We start from the raw sequence: 19142 nt of genomic DNA on the forward strand, positions 1-19142 counted from the left end.
GCAGCAACAAAGACCCAGCACAGCCAAAAAACAAAAAAAGATAAAGGAGAATTCCCCAGTGGTCCAGTGGCTAAGGACTCTGCACTTTCACTGACAAGAGCCTGGGTTCTATTCCTGGTCCAGGAACTAAGATCCCACAAGACTTGCATTGCAGCCCCACCCCCCACCCCCACCCTGCAAAAAAAGATAAAATCAGAAAAGGAAGAAAAAGTAGAACACAAAAAAGAAAGAACAAAGGCAAGGAATAGGAAATAGCTATAAGGATGGTAGAAATTAATCCAACTATATCAATAATGTCTTTAAATGTTTAAATGTGAACAATTTATTTGTTAAAAGGTTTTTTATTTACTTAAGGTTTTGGCTGTGGTGGGTCTTTGTTACTGCATGCAGGCTTTTCTCTAGCTGTGATGAGTGCGGGCTACTCTGATACAGCGTTCAGACTACTCTTGTTGCAGAGCACAGGCTCTACTCACTTGAGCTTCAGTAGTTTCAGCAAGTGCACTCTAGAGCTCAGGCTTAGTGTTGTTGCATCACACAAATTTAGTTGCTCTGCGGCATGTGCGTTATTCCCAGAGCACAGATTGAGCCAGTTTCTCCTGCATTGGCAGGATCTCTGAAGAAGATTTAGCTTCAGGGCCAGGAACCAGGCTTGATCACTCAAGAGCTTTTGTGTAGCAGTTTTGTTAAAGTATAAGAGGGGACAAAGAAAGCTTCTAACATAGACATCACAAGGGGAATGGACACCACCCCACTTGCTACTCTTAGCAAGGGAGCTATATACTTTTTAATTGGGTATAACAACAAATCAAAAGAATGTCTCACGGTTACAAAGATCCTACTAGATCCACTCCCACAATTTACATTTTCAGATGACACTTCAGTTCAGTTGCTCAGTCGTGTCCAACTCTTTGCAACCCCATGCACTGCAGCACACCTGGCCTCCCTGTCCATCACCAACTCCCAGAGTTCGCCCAAACTCATGTCCATTGAGTCGGTGATGCCATCCAACTATCTCATCCTCTGTCGTCCCCTTCTCCTGCCCTCAATCTTTCCCAGCATCAGGGTCTTTTCAAATGAGTCTGCTCTCGCGTTAGGTGACACAAGTACTGGAGTTTCAGCTTTAACATCAGTCCTTCCAATGAACACCCAGACTGATCTCCTTTAGGATAGACTGGTTGGATCTCCTTGCAGTCCAGGGGACTCTCAAGAGTCTTCCCTAACACGGTTCAAAAGCATCAATTCTTTGGTGCTCAGCTTTCTTTATAGTCCCAACTCTCACAGTCATACATGACAACTGGATGTATGACTACCATAGCTTTGACTAGACGGACCTTTGTTGGCAAAGTAATGTCTCTGTTTTTTAATATGCTGTCTAGGTTGGTCATAACTTTCCTTCCAAGGAATAAGCATCTTTTAATTTCATGGCTGCAGTCACCATCTGCAGTGATTTTGGAGCCCCAAAAAATAAAGTCTGACACTGTTTCCACTGTTTCCCCATCTATTTGCCATGAGGTGATGGGACTGGATGCCATGATCTTCGTTTTCTGAATGTTGAGCTTTAAGCCAACTTTTTCACTCTCCTCTTTCACTTTCATCAAGAGGCTCTTTAGTTTCTCTTCACTTTCTGCCATAAGGGTGGTGTCACCTGCATATCTGAGGTTATTGATATTTCTCCCGGCATTCTTGATTCCAGCTTGTGTTTCTTCCAGTCCAGCGTTTCTCATGATGTACTCTGCATATAAGTTAAATAAGCAGGGTGACAACATACAGCCTTGACATACTCCTTTTCCTATTTGGAACCAGTCTGTTGTTCCATGTCCAGTTCTAACTGTTGCTTCCTGACTTGCACACAGGTTTCTCAAAAGGCAGGTCAGGTGGTCTAGTATTCCCATCTCTTTCAGAATTTTCCACAGTTTATTGTGATCCACACAGTCAAAGGCTTTGGCATAGTCAATAAAGCAGAAATAGATGTTTTTCCTGGAACTCTCTTGCTTTTTCCATGATCCAGCGGATGTTGGCAATTTGATCACTGGTTCCTCTGCCTTTTCTAAAACCAGCTTGAACATCTGGAAGTTCATGGTTCACGTACTGTTGAAGCCTGGCTTGGAGAATTTTGAGCATTATTGTACTAGCATGTGAGATGAATACAATTATGCGGTAGTTTGAGCATTCTTTGGCATTGCCTTTCTTTGGGATTGGAATGAACACTGACCTTTCCCAGTCTTGTGGCCACTGCTGAGTTTCCCAAATTTGCTGGCATCTTGAGTGCAGCATTTTCACAGCATCATCTTTCAGGATTTGAAAAAGCTCAACTGGAATTCCATCACCTCCACTAGCTTTGTTCATAGAATTGCTTCCTAAGGCCCACTTGACTTCGCATTCCAGGATATCTAGCTCTAGGTGAGTGATCATACCATTGTGATTATCTGGGTCATGATCTTTTTTGTATAGTTCTTCTGTGTATTTTTGCCACCTCTCAATACCTTCTGCTTCTGTTAGGTTCATACCATTTCTGTCCTTTATTGAGCCCATCTTTGCATGGAATGTTCCCTTGGTATCTCTGATTTTCTTGAAGAGATCTCTAGTCTTTCCCATTCTATTGTTTTCCTCTATTTCTTTGCACTGATGTCTGAGGAAGGCTTTCTTATCTCTCCTTGCTATTCTTTGGAACTCTGCATTCAGATGGGTATATCTTTCCTTTTCTCCTTTGTTTTTCACTTCTCTTTGTTTCACAGTTATTTGTAAAGCCTACTCAGACAGCCATTTTGCTTTTTTGCATTTTTTTTTCTTGGGGATGGTCTTGATCTCTGTTTCCTGTACAGTGTCATGAACCTCCATCCATAGTTCATCAGGCACTCTGTCAGATCTAATCCCTTAAATCTATTTCTCACTTCCACTGTATAACCATAAGGGACTTGATTTAGGTCATACCTGAATGGTCTAGTGGTTTTCCCCACTTTCTTCAATTTAAGTCTGAATTTGGCAATAAGGAGTTCATGATCTGAGCCACAGTCAGCTCCCAGTCTTTTTTTGCTGACTATATGGAACTTCTACATCTTTGGCTGCAAAGAATATAATCAGTCTGATTTCGGTATTGACCATCTGGTGATGTCCACGTGTAGAGTCTTCTCTTATGTTGTTGGAAGAGGGTGTTTGCTATGACCAGTGCGTTCTTTTGGCAAAATTCTATTAGCCTTTGCCCTGCTTCACTCTGTACTCCAAGACCAAATTTGCCTGTTACTCCAGGTGTTTCTTGACTTCCTGCTTTTGCATTCCAGTCCCCTATAATGAAAAGGACATCTTTTGGGGTGTTAGTTCTAGAAGGTCTTGTAGGTCTTCATAGAACCATTCAACTTCAGCTTCTTCAGTATTACTGGTCAGGGCATAGACTTCTATTACCGTGATACTCAATGGTTTGCCTTGGAAACAAACAGAGATAATTCTGTCGTTTTTGAGATTGCAACTAGGTACTGCATTTCGGACTCTTTTGTTGACTGTGAGCTACTCCATTTCTTCTAAAGATTATTCAGAAGGTTCTTAGGGAGGAGAAATATGTCACTGAGCAGGATACACTGTTTATATAGTCATTGGTACAGAGTTTAAGGAAAAACATATCCTTTAGCAAGATGAGTTGTTTTGTTGTGCAATCATCAGCTCTTGATTTAAAGAAAAAAACATTTATCCTTTTATCCTCCTTGAGAACTCCATACTCCTATCTTCTTCTCGGAGACCCTGGACTTCTCATCAGCCTTCCTAGGAATTGACTCTCAGATTCTCAACCACTGCACCACCAGGGAAGTTCATATGTGAACCGTCTTAATGCAACCTGTTTGTTAGCTATTAAGTCATTTCAAGGATCACTGTTATATATACATGGGAGATTTAAAATATTTTAAGTAATATTTGAATATCTCAAACACCTTCTTGTACCCACCTCATAAATAATTAAGATAACAGAAACAGGGTTGTAGATATTTAAAATTAAATCTACTCTTGGCCTCTTCAAGTCAATGTCCAACAGTGCTCCAGAGTATAATTCCCTTTAATTTTCTCCTTCTTATCCTGCTGAGAAAGACACTACCCAGCAGAATATCCTGAATTTTCAAAGAATGTGTCGTCAAAATTCTTTCTCCCCAAATACCATCCAATACCACTGTAGCCTATAATTTCCATTAATGTTTACCAACGCAGAATCAAACTTTTGAGTTTATAATTTATCCCCAGTAGATCAATGGAAATTGGGTATAAGAATTGATTTATTGGGTTATAATAATCTCTGCTAAATTCAGGAATCAGAAGGTCCTCTGTTGACCCCAGCTCCAAAACTCCCATGTAATGATCCTGTTTTCCTATCTAAGCAACAACTTGCTCCTAACTGCTTTCTCTACATTTCTGTTGAGTGACTGTAACTATGATCACATCTCCCTGGTATCCTAATCCCATTGGCATGTGTGTATTATTAGAAAGCACATAATGCAGGTGTCATAACCAATCCCTAAGTAGTATGTAAGAACAAGAGAGTACAGTTGACCCTTGAACAACATGGGTGTGAACTGCACTTTATGTGTTTTTGTTTGGTTGGTTTTCAATAAATACTACAGTATTATGCAGTCCATCCTTGGATGCAGAAACTTGGATTTGTAATGTAAAGTTATACGTAGATTTTCAATTTTAAGGGAAGGGGGTGGTTGGCGATTGTCAGCACCCTAACCCCCATGTGTGTACAAAGTTGCGTTTTATACACACGTGTAATATGTATTGTGGTCATGTTTTGTTTTAAATTGAAGAATAGGAAATATAGTACATAAAATCAGTACAAAATTATAAGACCCCAAAGTAAAGCTAGGTCTCCCTCCCACCCTCATCCATCAGCCATCTGGTACCCTTTCTGAACACAACCACTCTGACCAGTTTCTTACTTACCTTTCCGAAGACATGTCTACTGCAAGTAAATATGTATCCTTTACACATACATTCATATGTAGGTATATACACATCTTTTTTTTTTCATAAATAGTAGTATACTATACATATAATCCTTCACATTGTTTCTCATTTATGTCCTAACATTCTTATTGATATATAAGATCCTGACAACCTGGGGCACTGGTGGTATAACAAATTGTCACTGACCTTAATAAACCATAAAAATGCATCATAAGGTATCACAGTACTGAGTATGTTGTTGTTGTTGAGTCACTCAGTCCTGTCCGACTCTTTTTGAGACCCCATGGACTGCAGCACATCAGGCTTCCCTGTCCTTCACCAATTCCCAGAGCTTGCTCAAGCTCATGTCCACTGAGTCGGTGATGCTATCCAACCATCTTATCCTCTGTTGTTCCCTTCGCCTCCTGCCCTCAATCTTTCCCAGCATCGCAGTCTTTTCTAATGACTCACTTCTTCCCACCAGGTGACATATCGGCCCTTCCAATGAATATTCAGGGTTGATTTCTTTAGGACTGACTGGTTTGATCTCCTTGCAGTCAAAGGGGCTCTCAAGTGTCTTCTCCAACACAACTCAAAAGCATCAGTTCTTCAGCGCTCAGCTTTCTTTATGCTCCAACTCTCAAAACATCTGTAAATTACTACTGGAAAAACCATAGCTTTGACTACATGGACCTTTGTTGGCAGAGTAATGTCTCTGCTTTTGAATATGCTGTCTAGGTTGGTCATAACTTTTCTTCCAGGAGCAAATGTCTTTTAACTTCATGGCTGCAGTCATCATCTGCAGTGATTTTGGAGCCCAAGAAAATAAAGTCTGACACTGTATCCATTGTTTCTCCATCTATTTGCCATGAAGTGATGGGACCAGATGCCATGATATTCATTTTTGAATGTTGAGTTTTAAGCTAGTTTTTTCACTCTCCTCTTACACCTTCATCAAGAGGCTCTTTAGTTCCTCTTTGCTTTCTGCCATTAGAGTGGTGTCATCTGCATATCTGAGGTTATTGATATTTCTCCCAGAAATCTTGATTCCAGCTTCTGATTCTTCCAGCCCAGCATTTCCCATGATGTACCCTGCATAGAAGTTAAAATAAGCATGGTGATAATATACAGCTTTGGTGTACTCCTTTCCCAATTTTTAACCAGTCCATTGTTTCATGTCTGGTTGTAACTTGCTTTTTGACCTGCATACAGGTTTCTCAGGAGGCAGGTCAGGTGGTCTGGTATTCCCATCTTTTGAAGAATTTTCCAGTTTTTTGTGATACACACAGTCAAAGGCTTTAGCATAGTCAATAAAGCAGAAGCAGATGGTTTTCTGGAATTCTCTTGCTTTTTCTATTATTCAGTGGATGTTGGCAATTTGATCTCTGGTTCTTCTGTCTTTTCTAAATCCAGCTTGTATATCTGGAAGTTCTTGGTTCACGTACTGTTGATGCCTAGCTTGGAGGAATTTGAGCATTAGCTGCCTAGCATGTGAAATGTGTACAGTTTTGCAGTAGTCTGAACATTCTTTGGCTTGCCCTTCTTTGGGATTGGAATGAAAATTGACCTTTTCCAGTCCTCTGGCCACTGCTGAGTTTTCTAAATTTGCTGGCAGCAAATTTTCTAAATTTGAGTGCAGCACTTTAATAGCATCATCTTTTATGATTTCAAATAGCTCAGCTGGAATTTCATCACCTCCACTAGCTTTGTTCATAGTAATGCTTCCTAAGGCCCACTTGACTTCACACTCCAGGATGTCTGGCTGTAGGTGAATGTTGGCAATTTGATCTCTGGTTCCTCTGTCTTTTCTAAATCCATCTTGTATATCTGGAAGTTCTTGGTTCACATACTGTTGATGCCTATAGCTACACCATAGTAGTTATCTGGGTCATGAAGATCTTTTTTGTATAGTTCTTCTGTGTATTCTTGCCACCTCTTAATATTTTCTGCTTCTGTTAGGTCCATACTGTTTCTGTCCTTTATTGTGCCCATCTTTGCATGAAATGTTCCCTTGGTATCTCTAATTTTCTTGAAGAGATCTCTAGTCTTTCCCATTCTATTGTTTTCCTCTTTTACTTTACATTGTTCACTTAGGAAGGCTTTCTCATCTCTCTTTGCTATTCTTGAGAACTCTGCTTTTAAATGGGTATATATTTCCTTTTCTCCTTTGCCTTCTGATTCTCTTCTTTTCTCGGCTATTTGTCAGGCCTCCTCAGACAACCATTTTGCCTTTTTTCACTTCTTTTTCTTGGGGATGGTTTTGATCACTGTCTCTTGTACAATATTACAAACCTTCTAAACTCTTTATTTTTATCTATGTTTCTTAATTGATGCCCTATTATGTACTAACCTATACTAGGCACTTTATACTTTCATTTAATACAATAACCTTTTGAAGTACAGTACAAATTTATTACTATTAACATGAGCCCATGTACTTAATCCCATACTAACTGCATCTCTGATATTTACAGGTAATTTTTTTAATATAGTATTCTTCTGTATTTTTTATTTTAATTCAAAGATACACTGTAGTTGTTCTCAACTATAGAAACAGACTCTGTGAAAACATCTAATTCCAAAAAACTTTTAAAAATCGAATTCCTCTCTTCTACTTCAATTACATGTCGTTACTATTGGATACTGCCTTGTATAATTATATTTCTATAGCAGGATGAAGGTATGGCAACCTGCTCCAATATTCTTGCCTGGAGAATCCCTATGGACAGAAGAGCCTGTTGGGCTACAGTCCATGGACTGCAAAGAGTTTGACATAACAGAACAACTAAGCATAGCAGTAAAACTAGAAAAAAAAAATTACAGATAAGAGATTTCTGCATTTGGCTTACTGTAGAACAAGTTATGTGACAAAGGCTGACAAAATTTTAACCTTCATATTTTCAAAGCAAGATTTACCATTTAACACAAATCACCTTCTTTGAACCAGAGAGTCTTTTCAGGTTAAACCCAAACATAGCTATATCCCCTACTGGAGGAACTTCAACAGCTCAAGGCTGAAACTGCCACACTGTGCTTGTTGTCAGTCCATTGTTATCCTGCCTTGTAGGCTCTGGAAGTGAATATTCTGCTACTTTGTGCAGTTGATGCTGAATGCTATGTCCACTGAATTGGGGTCGCCCAGGGTCACCAATCAGTACTTGAGTTCTGTGGGTCTCAAAGCAGTTCTTCAGCCATTGAAGCAGACTGTCTGCAAGGTCTTCATCATAAAACATATCTCCAAGCACAACAAGGTCCCACTTATCTTGTTCCAAATCCAAAATGTTTTTGATTAAAATGGGAAAAGGATTCAGTTGGTTCAACTCACAATTTAGTGTAATAGCCATTCCTGCAACTTTAAAAAGAGGACATGGTGAATTGGTATATGCTAGGTTATTTTAATTTCCTACTGATTAATTTAAATAATTTAGAGAATCTCCAAAAGGTTTTTTCCCCTTTCTGTTGAAAGCTGTTTTTTTAGGTAAAGAAGCCTAAACTATATGCCAATATAAGCTATTTCCTCCAATGCTCAAATATATGACTATTCTGAAAACAAAGCAAACAATACCACACACCTGGAAAAGCAGAAGTTTTAAGGAATATTTGCTTATCTCAACAAGACCACTTAGAACTAACACCAAAAAAAGATGTCCTTGTCAACCTAGTGGGGTGGAATGTAAAACTAGAAGTCAAGAGATACCTAGAGTAACAGGCAAGTATGGCCTTGGAGTACAAAATGAAGCAAGGCAATGGCTAACAGAGTTTTGTCAAGAGAACACACTGGTCACAACAAACACCCTTTTCCAACAACACAAGAGACAACTCTATACATGGATATCACCAGATCATCATCATCATCACCAACATCAAAATCAGATTGATTATATTCTTTGCAGCTGAAGACTGAGAAGCTCTATACAGTCAGTAAAATCAAGACCTGGATCTGACTGTGGCTCAGATCATGAGCTCCTTATTGCAAAATTCAGGCTTAAATTGAAGAAAGTAGGGAAAACCACTGGGTCATTCAGGTATGACCTAAGTCAAGTCCCTTATAAATATATAGTGGAGTTGATGAATAGATTCAAGAGATGAGATCTGATAGACAGAGTGCCTGAAGAACTACAGACAGAAGTTTGAAACATTGTACAGGAGGTAGTGACGAAAAGCAAAAGAAATGCAAGAAAGCAAAGTGGTTGTCTGAGAAAGTCTTACAAAAGATTGAGGAAAGAAGAAAAGCAAAAGGCAAGGGAGGAAGGGAATGATAAACCCAACTGAACGCCGAGTTCCAGAGAATAGCCAAGAGAGATAGGAAGGTCTTCTTAAATGAACAATGTAAATAGAGGGAAACAACAGAATAGAAAGACTGGAGATCTCAAGAAAAATTTGAGACATTAAGGGAACATTTCATGCAAGGATGGGCGTGACAAAGGACAGAAATGGTAAGGACCTAACAAAAGCAGAAGAGATTAAGAAGTGGCAAGAACACACCAAAGAACTATACAAAAAAGGCCCGAATGACTCAGACAATGACGATGGTGTGGTCACTCACCTAGAGCCAGACATCTTAGAGTGTAAAGTCAAGTGGGCCTTAGAAAACATCACTATGAACAAAGCTAGTAGAGGTGATAGAATTCCAGCTGAGCTATTTCAAATCCTAAAAGATGATGTGGTTAAAGTGCTGCATTCAGTGTGTCAGCAAATTTCGAAAACTCAGCAGTAGTCACAGGACTGGAAAGGGTCAGTTTTCATTCCAACCCCAAAGAAGGGCAATGTCAAAGAATGTTCAAACTACTGTACAATTGCACTCATTTCACATGCTAATAAGATTATGTTCAAAATCCTTCAAGCTAGGCTTCAGGAGTCACTGAATGGAAAAATTATAGATGAACAAGCTGGATTTAGAAAAGGCAGAGGAACCAGAGATCAAATTTCCAACATCCATTGGGTCATAGAAAAAGCAAGGGAATTCCAGAAAAACATTTACTTCTGCTTTATTGGCTATGCTAAAGCTTTAAACTCTGTGAATCACAAAAAACTGTGGAAAATTCTTAAAGAAACAGGAATACCAAACCATCTTCCCTGTCTCCTGAGAAATCTGTATGTGGGTCACGAAGCAGTAGTTAGAACTGGACATGGAACAATGGACTGGTTCAAAATTGGGAAAGGAGTACACCAAAGCTGTATATTATCACCTTGCTTATTTAACTTCTCTGCAGGATACATCCTGTGAAATGCTGGGCTGGATGAAGCACAAGCTGGAATCAAGATTACTGGGGGAAATATCAATAACCTCAGAACAAAGCTAGTGGAGGTGACAGAATTCCAGTTGAGCTATTTCAAATCCTGAAAGATAAGGCTATGAAAGTGCTGCACTCAATATGCCAGCAAATTTGAAAAACTCAGCAGTGGCCACAGGACTGGAAAAGGTCAGTTTTCATTCCAATCCCAAAGAAAGGCAATGCCAAAAAATGCTCAAACTACCGCACGACTGCACTCATCTCACATGCTAGTAAAGTAGTGCTCAAAATTCTCCAAGCCAGGCTTCAGCAATACGTGAACCATGAACTTCCAGATGTTCAAGCTGGTTTTAGAAAAGGCAGAGGAACCAGAGATCAAACTGCCAACATCCACTGGATCATGGAAAAAGCAAGAGAGTTCCAGAAACACATCTATTTCTGCTTGATTGACTATGCCAAAGCCTTTGACTGTGTGGATCACAATAAACTGTGGAAAATTCTGAAAGAGATGGGAATAGCAGACCACCTGACCTGCCTCTTGAGAAACCTATATGCAGATCAGGAAGCAACAGTTAGAACTGGACATGGGACAACAGACTGCTTCCAAATAGGAAAAGGAGTAGTCGAGGCTGTATATTGTCACCCTGCTTATTTAACTTATATGCAGAGTACACCATGAGAAACGCTGGGCTGGAAGAAACACAAGCTGGAATCAAGACTGCCGGGAGAAGTATAAATAACCTCAGATATGCAGATGACACCACCCTTGTGGCAGAAAGTGAAGAGTAACTAAAAAGCCTCTTGATGAAAGTGAAAGTGGAGAGTGAAAAAGTTGGCCTAAAGCTCAACATTCAGAAAACGAAGATCATGGCATCTGGTCCCATCACTTCATGGGAAATAGATGGGGAAACAGTGGAAACAGGGCCAGACTATATTTTTTGGGGGCTCCAAAATCACTGCAGACGGTGATTGCAGCCATGAAATTAAAAGACGCTTACTCCTTGGAAGGAAAGTTATGACCAACCTAGATAACATATTAAAAAGCAGAGACATTACTTTGCCAACAAAGATTCGTCTAGTCAAGGCTATGGTTTTTCCTGCGGTCATGTATGGATGTGAGAGTTGGGACTGTGAAGAAAGCTGAGCACCAAAGAATTGATGCTTTTGAGCTGTGGTGTTGGAGAAGACTCTTGAGAGTCCCTTGGACTGCAAGGAAATCCAACCAGTCCATTCTAAAGGAGATCAGTCCTGGGTGTTCACTGGAAGGACTGGTGCTAAAGCTGAAACTCCGATAGTTTGGCCACCTGATGCAAAGAGTTGACTCATTCGAAAAGACTCTGATGCTGAGAGGGATTGAGGGCAGGAGGAGAAGGGGACGACAGTGGATGAGATGGTTGGATGGCATTACCGACTCAATGGACATGAGTTTGAGTAAACTCTGGGAGTCAGTGATGGACAGGGAGGCCTGGCGTGCTGCAATTCATGAGATCACAAAGAGTCGGACATGACTGTGCAACTGAACTGACTGACTGACCACTCCAATGGCAGAAAGTAAAGAATGAAGAGCCTCCTAATAAGGTTGAAAGAAGACAGTTAAAAATACTGGCGTAAAACTCAACATTCAAAAAACTAAGATCATAGCATCTGGTCCCATCACTTCATGTCAAACAGAGGGTGAAAGTGGAAGCGGTGACAGGTTTTATTTTCCTGGGCTCCAAGGTCACTGCTGATGGAGACTGCAGCCATGAAAATTTTAAAAATGCTTACTCCTTGGAAGGAAAGCTATAACAAACCTAGACAGTGTATTAAAAAGCAGAGACATCACAAAGCCAACAAAGGTCCATATAGTCAAAGCTATGGTTTTTCCAGTAGTCATGTATGAATGTGAGAGTTGGACTTTAAAGAAGGCTGAGCACTGAAGAATTGATGATTTTGAACTGTGGTGTTGGAGAAGACTCTTTAAAGTCCCTTGGACTGCAAGAAGATCAAACCAGTCAATCCAAAAGGAAATAAACCCTGAATATTCATTGGAAGGACTGATGCTGAGGCCCCAATATTTTGGCCACCTGATAGGAAAAGCCAACTCATTGGAAAAGACCTGGTGCTGGGAAAGATTGAAGGCAAAAGAAGAAGGGGCAGCAGAGGATGAGATGGTTAGACAGCATCACTGACTCAACAGCCATAAATCTGAGCAAACTCTGGGAGACAGTGAAGGACAGGCGAGCCTGGTGGGCTGCAGTCCATTGGGTCACAAAGAGTTGGATAACAGTGAAGACTTTTGGTTTGTCACGGCTGTACAAGAGACAGGGAAACAAGGCTTATGTTTGAGCAGGATGACAACTTGGAACTGAGAGTCCTATTTATAATAAGGCTCCTCAAGGGCTAGATCCTCAACGAAAGGGAAGACTAGAGAAAATCAGGTAAAATTAACACTTACCTCTCTCAGCTTGGGTTCGAATGGAATAAAACCTCCCTCAAACGCCCAGGTCTATCTTCACTTGGGTTTTGGTCAAATAAACACTACCTACATATTTCAGGAAATCCCTAGCCCAGAGATGACCAACAATAACTTTTCCCAGGTTGGTATCACTTTGGGATATCTGCCAGACACAAATAAAAGTCCTCCTGTCAAAAATGCACCATCAACTCAGGCCTTACAGGGTTCCCACAGACAATGTCACACTGAGTTCACCATATTAGATTATGAAATACAACATGGAAATGGCTTATGGTGTTGGAGCAACTGTAGACATTTATCCTGGAGGAAAAAAATAGATGAGTTCAAAATATTCAAAAATATGACAGTCTTACTAGGGTCTATGTCATTGGCCAAGATCCTTAAGGCTCCACTCATCTTAGCAGCAATGGCTGTAGCTCCACATCCACTCCCAATATCTAACACAGATCTTCCTCTGACAACATCAGGATTATCCAAAAGATACCTAAATTAGAAAAGGGAAAATATAATCTAAGACAGATGGGAGGTCAGTAAGAGGTGTCCAGTATTTTTTCTTTGGATTGATTGGACAAGGAAATAGTGAAACTTAGCAGAAGAATTCAGTCTGACATTGGCAAGTTTGGCCTGAATAGAGTGAGAAAAAAATGTCAGTTTTAAGAGCTGGGCAGAGAGAGGACCTAGTCATTTTAGTCTGTTACTTTACCAAATGTGAAGAGCAGTTCCATACAACTGACTAATCATGCTTTTAAAGTCAACTTTTTAAAGTATTGACCATTTACTACGAATCAGAAAGTACCAACCACCAAAAATACAGACTGACAAAATACTGTTATAATCAGGACTCAGTAAGTTAGATCCAAAATTCACTCTCTCCTTTTCATTGTTCATCAGAAAGTGGCTTTACCTACAGCTTGAATGGTATAAAAATGACCTCTCTAGAAAAGTACCATCAAAGTCCAGTTCAACCAAAGAATGTGGACCTGGGTTAAGCAGTTACCAAACAAGTGAAGATGAATGGGCAAACACTGAAATAATAAGTGTCAACTGACACTTGACCTCAGTACTGGAAAAATAAAGAGCAGAGGAAATTCCCTGGTGGTCCAGTGGTTAGGACTCCACATTTTCACTGCCAAGGGCCTATCCCTGAGATCCTGCAATCCAAAGACAGACTAAGGAACAATGGCAAGGCAGGGGTGTAGTGCCCCATCTAAAGGGACAGCTGTTACCCATCTTGAGGTAACAGTTGCCACAACAGAAATTAGGTGTAAGCAGAGATTTAAATCTGATGTTAGCAGAGATTTTTTTTTTTTTTTTTTGCCATGTGTTTTGGCTTGCAGGATCTTAGTTCCCTGAAAGGGATTGAAATTGGACCAGGCAGTGAAAGTGCCAAGTAACTCCCCAGAGATTCTTATTTTTCAATTGAAGTAAATTTTTACATGCTTCAAGTTTTAAATGATAGCAACTGATTGTTTTAAAGTTTATAAGTAAAACAAGTTTAAAAGTTTACAAAAACATATCCATTTTTTTAAAACAGAAAACACATCTGTGGATCACCAATTTGTGACCTCTGATTCAGTCTCCTAAGGAATCTGATTGCCCTTATATTTGGAGTTGATACATAACAGTTCGCATAGGTGTCACTTGCAAAGATATCACTTATTTTTTTTTAATGATACAAGTAAATATAGGAAAATTTGGCAACACAACAGCCAGAAAATTGGAATTGATACCACCTGGAAAGTTTTCCAGAACTCAGGGTTTTCCAAAAAGCTCTATGTTTGCATTTATTTATTTTGCATTTAAAACTATGTACAAACTGGACTTCACTGGCAGTCCAGTGGTTAAAACTCCATGCTTCCAATACAGGGGATGCAGGTTCGATCCCTGGTCGGGGAACTAAGACCACACACACCATATAGCGTGGCCAAAGAAATAAATTTTAAAAACTAAATACAATCTGAGTTCTACTAGACCATACCATTCCTGTGAAAGAGAAATTCTTATACATTTCCTTTCACAGTTTTGTAACATCAAGGCATTAAAAAATTAAATTATTTACCAATCTAAGAGCAAAGATTAGATTAAAATGCTGAAAGTTCTTGCATTTGTTTCAGTGACTGTTTTAATAAAAAGCTTTGTGTGTATATGTGAGCAAATGTCCTAAAGAAGACCTTTGCAGTATGGGGAGTTGAAAGGGGGGACCTTAAAAATGCAGATTCAAGTCCACCCGAGTGATGTCCCAATCACTCGTATCCCTCATTCTTTGGGTGCTTGGGAAAAGGCAGTGGTAGAGGGAGCAACATTTACAGAATTAAACCAGGAGAAGGAGTGGGGGGCTTTAAGTTCCACCAAGGATCTGCATGGGCATCACAAACCATGAACCTGATAATAGTGTGAGATTTCTGGATCATTACCAGTTCCCTAGGGTCTTGACAGCTGACCTAGGATTTCTCTGTTCCTAAACTCTAATAAAAGGATTTGGGGTTTTTCTGAGGAGCAGGGAGAATGTGGAGTTGGAAGGGACAGAAAAGAGAGAGGTGGTGAGGAGGTTCTTGCTTCACGTAAGGCCATACGTACCTAGATAGGGCTTGGCCCCCTGGCCAGTAGATTGCCCAGTAAGGATCCCTGAGGGGCCACAGGTCAGCTCTCTCCCACCAGAACTTGCATCTGGGGGTCAAAAGCCGCAACTGGATTTCAGGGGTGAGGGTGCCACTGCTGGTGACTTCAGTGTTCTCTTCCAGGAAAGCTTTCATCTTAGGGTCCAAAAGGCTTCCAGTTCCTCTCCAGGGGCAGTGACCCCAAGGAAACAAGAGGAAGCCACTGCTTCTCACAGCCTTCCAGAGGACAACATAGTGGTTCATGGAAAATGATGCAAACACTCTCCAGCCTGGGCTCAAAGCCATCAGTCTGGTTCCAAAGCACAGGTATGCTGGTGTTGCTCTTGCTAAGAGCTGCTTCTCCTGGGGAAAGAGTCTGGTTGCCAAACTGATCTCAGCTGGAGTCACTGGACCTCTAAAAACATAATAATGAAAACTCTAACATTTCCAAATCCTATCACATAGTAAGAAAATATTAGTGTTACCTCTGTAGCAGATGATGCACAAGTGCAAGTTCACTTTAGATGAAAAGTTTTTGTGTGTTAATTTAGGAAAATCCAATCTTCTAAAACATGCCTTTTCATTCTTTGTGAACAACAGAATCCGTTTAATAATTTAGAAAACCAAATATACAAGCATTTGATTTTGATAGAATCCTCAGGAACATCCCTGTTATATAAAATAAGGTATACACTTAACATTCTTTCATTCATTTAATAAATCATTCTCCTTTAAGCAGACACTGTGCTTGATAACCGTGAACAAAATAAACAAAAGTCCCCATCTTCAGGAAACTTAGATTCTAGTGATAGAATAGAGCAGGTAATCAGGGCAAACACAGTTCTTGCCTTTATGGAGTCTAGCCAAGAGTTGTGCAGATTATCAAACTGTAGCTGTGGTTAGAGATATATAAATTATACAGATCGGTCAATAAAGATAACCCTAGCATATGGGGACTTTCCTGGTGGTCCAGTGGTTAAGAATCCACCTTTCAATGCAACAGATTCAATCCCTGGTCTGGAACTAAGACCGCTTATCACAATTACTGAGTCCTCATGTTCTACAGTCAGTGCACCACAGCTAGAGAAGCCTGTCCACTGCAACAAAGACCCAGCCCAACCAAAAATAAAAAATAGCCCTCGCATAAAACAGCAATGTAATTAAGATTGTTTTTTTCCTAAAACAAACAAAAAATACTATGGATTTAATTGTAATAAAAGAATACCAAATCACTTTCTGTAAATACCTCTGATGAGTCATCTTCATGAAACCTAGACTTAATAGACATTTTGATTAAGAATAAGTAGGAATGAGGAAGAGAAGTTTAAACACAAATTATACACCAAGTTGTTTGGAACCTTTGGTCTGTTCTGCATAAATATTTTAAATAGTCTTAAATTCACCCAAATATTTAGAATTGTTCAGTTGCTAAGTCAAGTCCGACTCTTGCAACACCATGAACTGCAGCGCTTCCAGGCTTCCATGTCCTCCAGAGTTTGCTCAAACTCATGACCCTTGAGTCAGTGATGCCATCCAACCATCTCATCCTCTGTCACCCCCTTCTCCTCCTGCCCTCAATCTTTCCCAGCATCAGGGTTTTCTCCAATAAGTCAGCTCTCCCCACCAGGTGGCCAAAGTACTGAAACTTCAGCTTCAGCATCAGCATGAGTCCTTCCAATGAATATTCAGGTTTGATTTCCTTCAGGATTGACTGGTTTGATCTCCTTGCTGTCCAAGGGTAGGGGCCCCAAACTCAAATGTCTACCTGGAGCCAGACTGGTGATAAATGAGTGATGCAGACTGGTTGCTGATAACAGAGAGGCTGTGGCAAACTAGAAAGTGTTTCAAAACAGTCCAACGGAGCCAGCAAGCTGCAGCCTGTCCTGGGACATATGGCCAGATCTTTCCATTTTTCGAGATAATCCACAGACTTCCCCGGCAGTCCAGAGGCCAAGACTCCCAACAAAGGGGGCACAATCCCCGCTCCTGGAACTAAGATCCCATCTGCTGCAAGTCCCCACCCGAAAAATAACAATAAAATTCCCACTTTTAAACGCGGGAAATTAATTAAAATGTCAAGACAGAAGGAGGGTCAAAATGCCTGTCAGGCCACTAGTCTGTGAACTCGGGATAGATTTTAAGTGGATGTCAGCCCACATTTATGCCCTTATAATCACATGCTCTCTTAACAGCCTGACCTCACTGGACTAATTGTGTAGGAAGGATTGGGTCAGCCCTTGAGTCTAAGGTTTAAAAAGAAAGCAGAGCAAATACGAGACGATTTTGGCGATGCCGCCCCCTCCCACGCCAAGCACCAATGAAGCATCTGTTATGAATATGTGATTAAGCGGGGGACACTGGGTATTTGGATTAATGAGTAAGAAGACAGATTTAAAAGTGCAAGCTCCAAAAGCGTTAGCACGTTCTTTTCCTCCGAGGAGGACGGGAGTCAGCCTTAAAGGGGCAGGCACAGTCTTCCTTTTCTCCTTACCTGTCTGTGCTAACACCACCCTGAGGAGCAAAGCACAGGGCAAGCCTGTCACTTTGCCTTTGCGCCTCTTTTGACGCTTTCTTTACAACTGCACTCGGGATCCAGAGTTCCCGGCGTAGCCTGCTACCAGCGCCCTTGTCCCCGCCCCTCCTGACCTCCTGCTCCGCCTTCCTTCCCGGCAGCGCTCTCTCCCTTCACCCGGGCTTCTTAAAGGGACAGAATGTGAAACCAGAGGGTGCCGTGACCTCGCTTGGAAAATAAGGGAATGTCAAATACTGACTTCCAAAAAATATGCTCTGAAGCCGTGGATGTGCTCTCCCCATCAGGTGGCCACCTGATTAGCACATCTGCTTTGTGCTAATCACACTTCTAGGTACTGGGCATAGGGTGGTGAGGCAAATAGACACAGTAGAAACCCTTAATGACACATTCAACTGAGATTAAATCATAATATGTCCTCCCTATTATAATAATTTTCATGCACGTACAATATTTTTTGTTTCTTTAATTGTAACTTGTCATTTCAATTAATGCTCACTGATTCTATTGTTAGTCATAATTCCTAATAGATGTTCAAGATCTAGAGACTTCCCTGGCAGTCCAGTGGTTAAGACTCTCATTATCCCAATGGGCATGATCCCTTGTCTGAAAACTAAGATCCCACATGCCACACTGTGTGGCAAAAAAAAAAAAAAATCCAGATCGGTTTGTCTCAGGATTTTAGTTTTTAACCAGCTAATGTATTCTATCACACAGACAGTTTTCAAATCGATCTTCTTTCCATTCCTCTTGCCTTGCCCTTAGTTCTGCCTTGTGATTGCTCGCCTGAATTCCAGCAACTGGTCTCTCTGCAATCCTGCCTTTTCTATCCCATTCACTATTGTGCAATTTAAATGTTTTTTTTTTCCTGAAACTTTCATTCCATAGTCCAAAATAAAAGGATTCCTACAAGATAAGCTAAGCAGATAAGCCAAGAGAAACAGACTGTTAGCCGTGAGAAGCAAACCTGGACTTTCTTCTCTATTGTTTGCTGTTGATTTTTTATTTTTATTTATGTATTTATTTTTGTCAAGGGGCAAAATCTTAGTTCCTTGATCAGGGATTGAACCTGTGCTCCCTGCAGTGGAAGCCTGGAGTCTTTACCGCAGGACAGCCAGGGAAGTCTCTTTTGTTCTTTTTAACTGAGAGAAAGAATTGTCTCTCTTTTATCAACATTGACCCAAATGCAACCAAGCAGACCTGTCAATTGTTTGGTAACAACTGAGCTATCATCTGACCTTGTGATTTTTGCCTTTAAATATCTGCCTGCATCTTTGTACACGTTCCAATTCCCTAATAACTGGACACTCTTGCAAGTTAAAAAAAATATATTTCATACTCAAATTTGTCTTTCAAGGTTTTTTTGAACAAGTTATTTAAGTATATTTATTAGCTGT

At 40.5% G+C, this 19142-nt stretch overlaps 1 protein-coding gene across 1 annotated transcript; it reads right to left on the reverse strand.

The window, feature by feature from the left end:
• ETFBKMT (electron transfer flavoprotein beta subunit lysine methyltransferase) lies at positions 7807-17967 on the reverse strand. Its single transcript, XM_005680696.3, has 4 exons — positions 17707-17967; positions 15196-15630; positions 12972-13102; positions 7807-8278 (listed from the first exon to the last, which is right to left on the reverse strand). The coding sequence occupies exons 2-4, from the start codon at positions 15519-15521 to the stop codon at positions 7935-7937; spliced, it is 801 nt and encodes a 266-aa protein (XP_005680753.1). The 5' UTR covers positions 15522-15630; positions 17707-17967; the 3' UTR covers positions 7807-7934.

The sequence above is a fragment of the Capra hircus genome, chromosome 5, assembly GCF_001704415.2.
Source record: "Capra hircus breed San Clemente chromosome 5, ASM170441v1, whole genome shotgun sequence".
Taxonomy (NCBI): Eukaryota; Metazoa; Chordata; class Mammalia; order Artiodactyla; family Bovidae; genus Capra; species Capra hircus.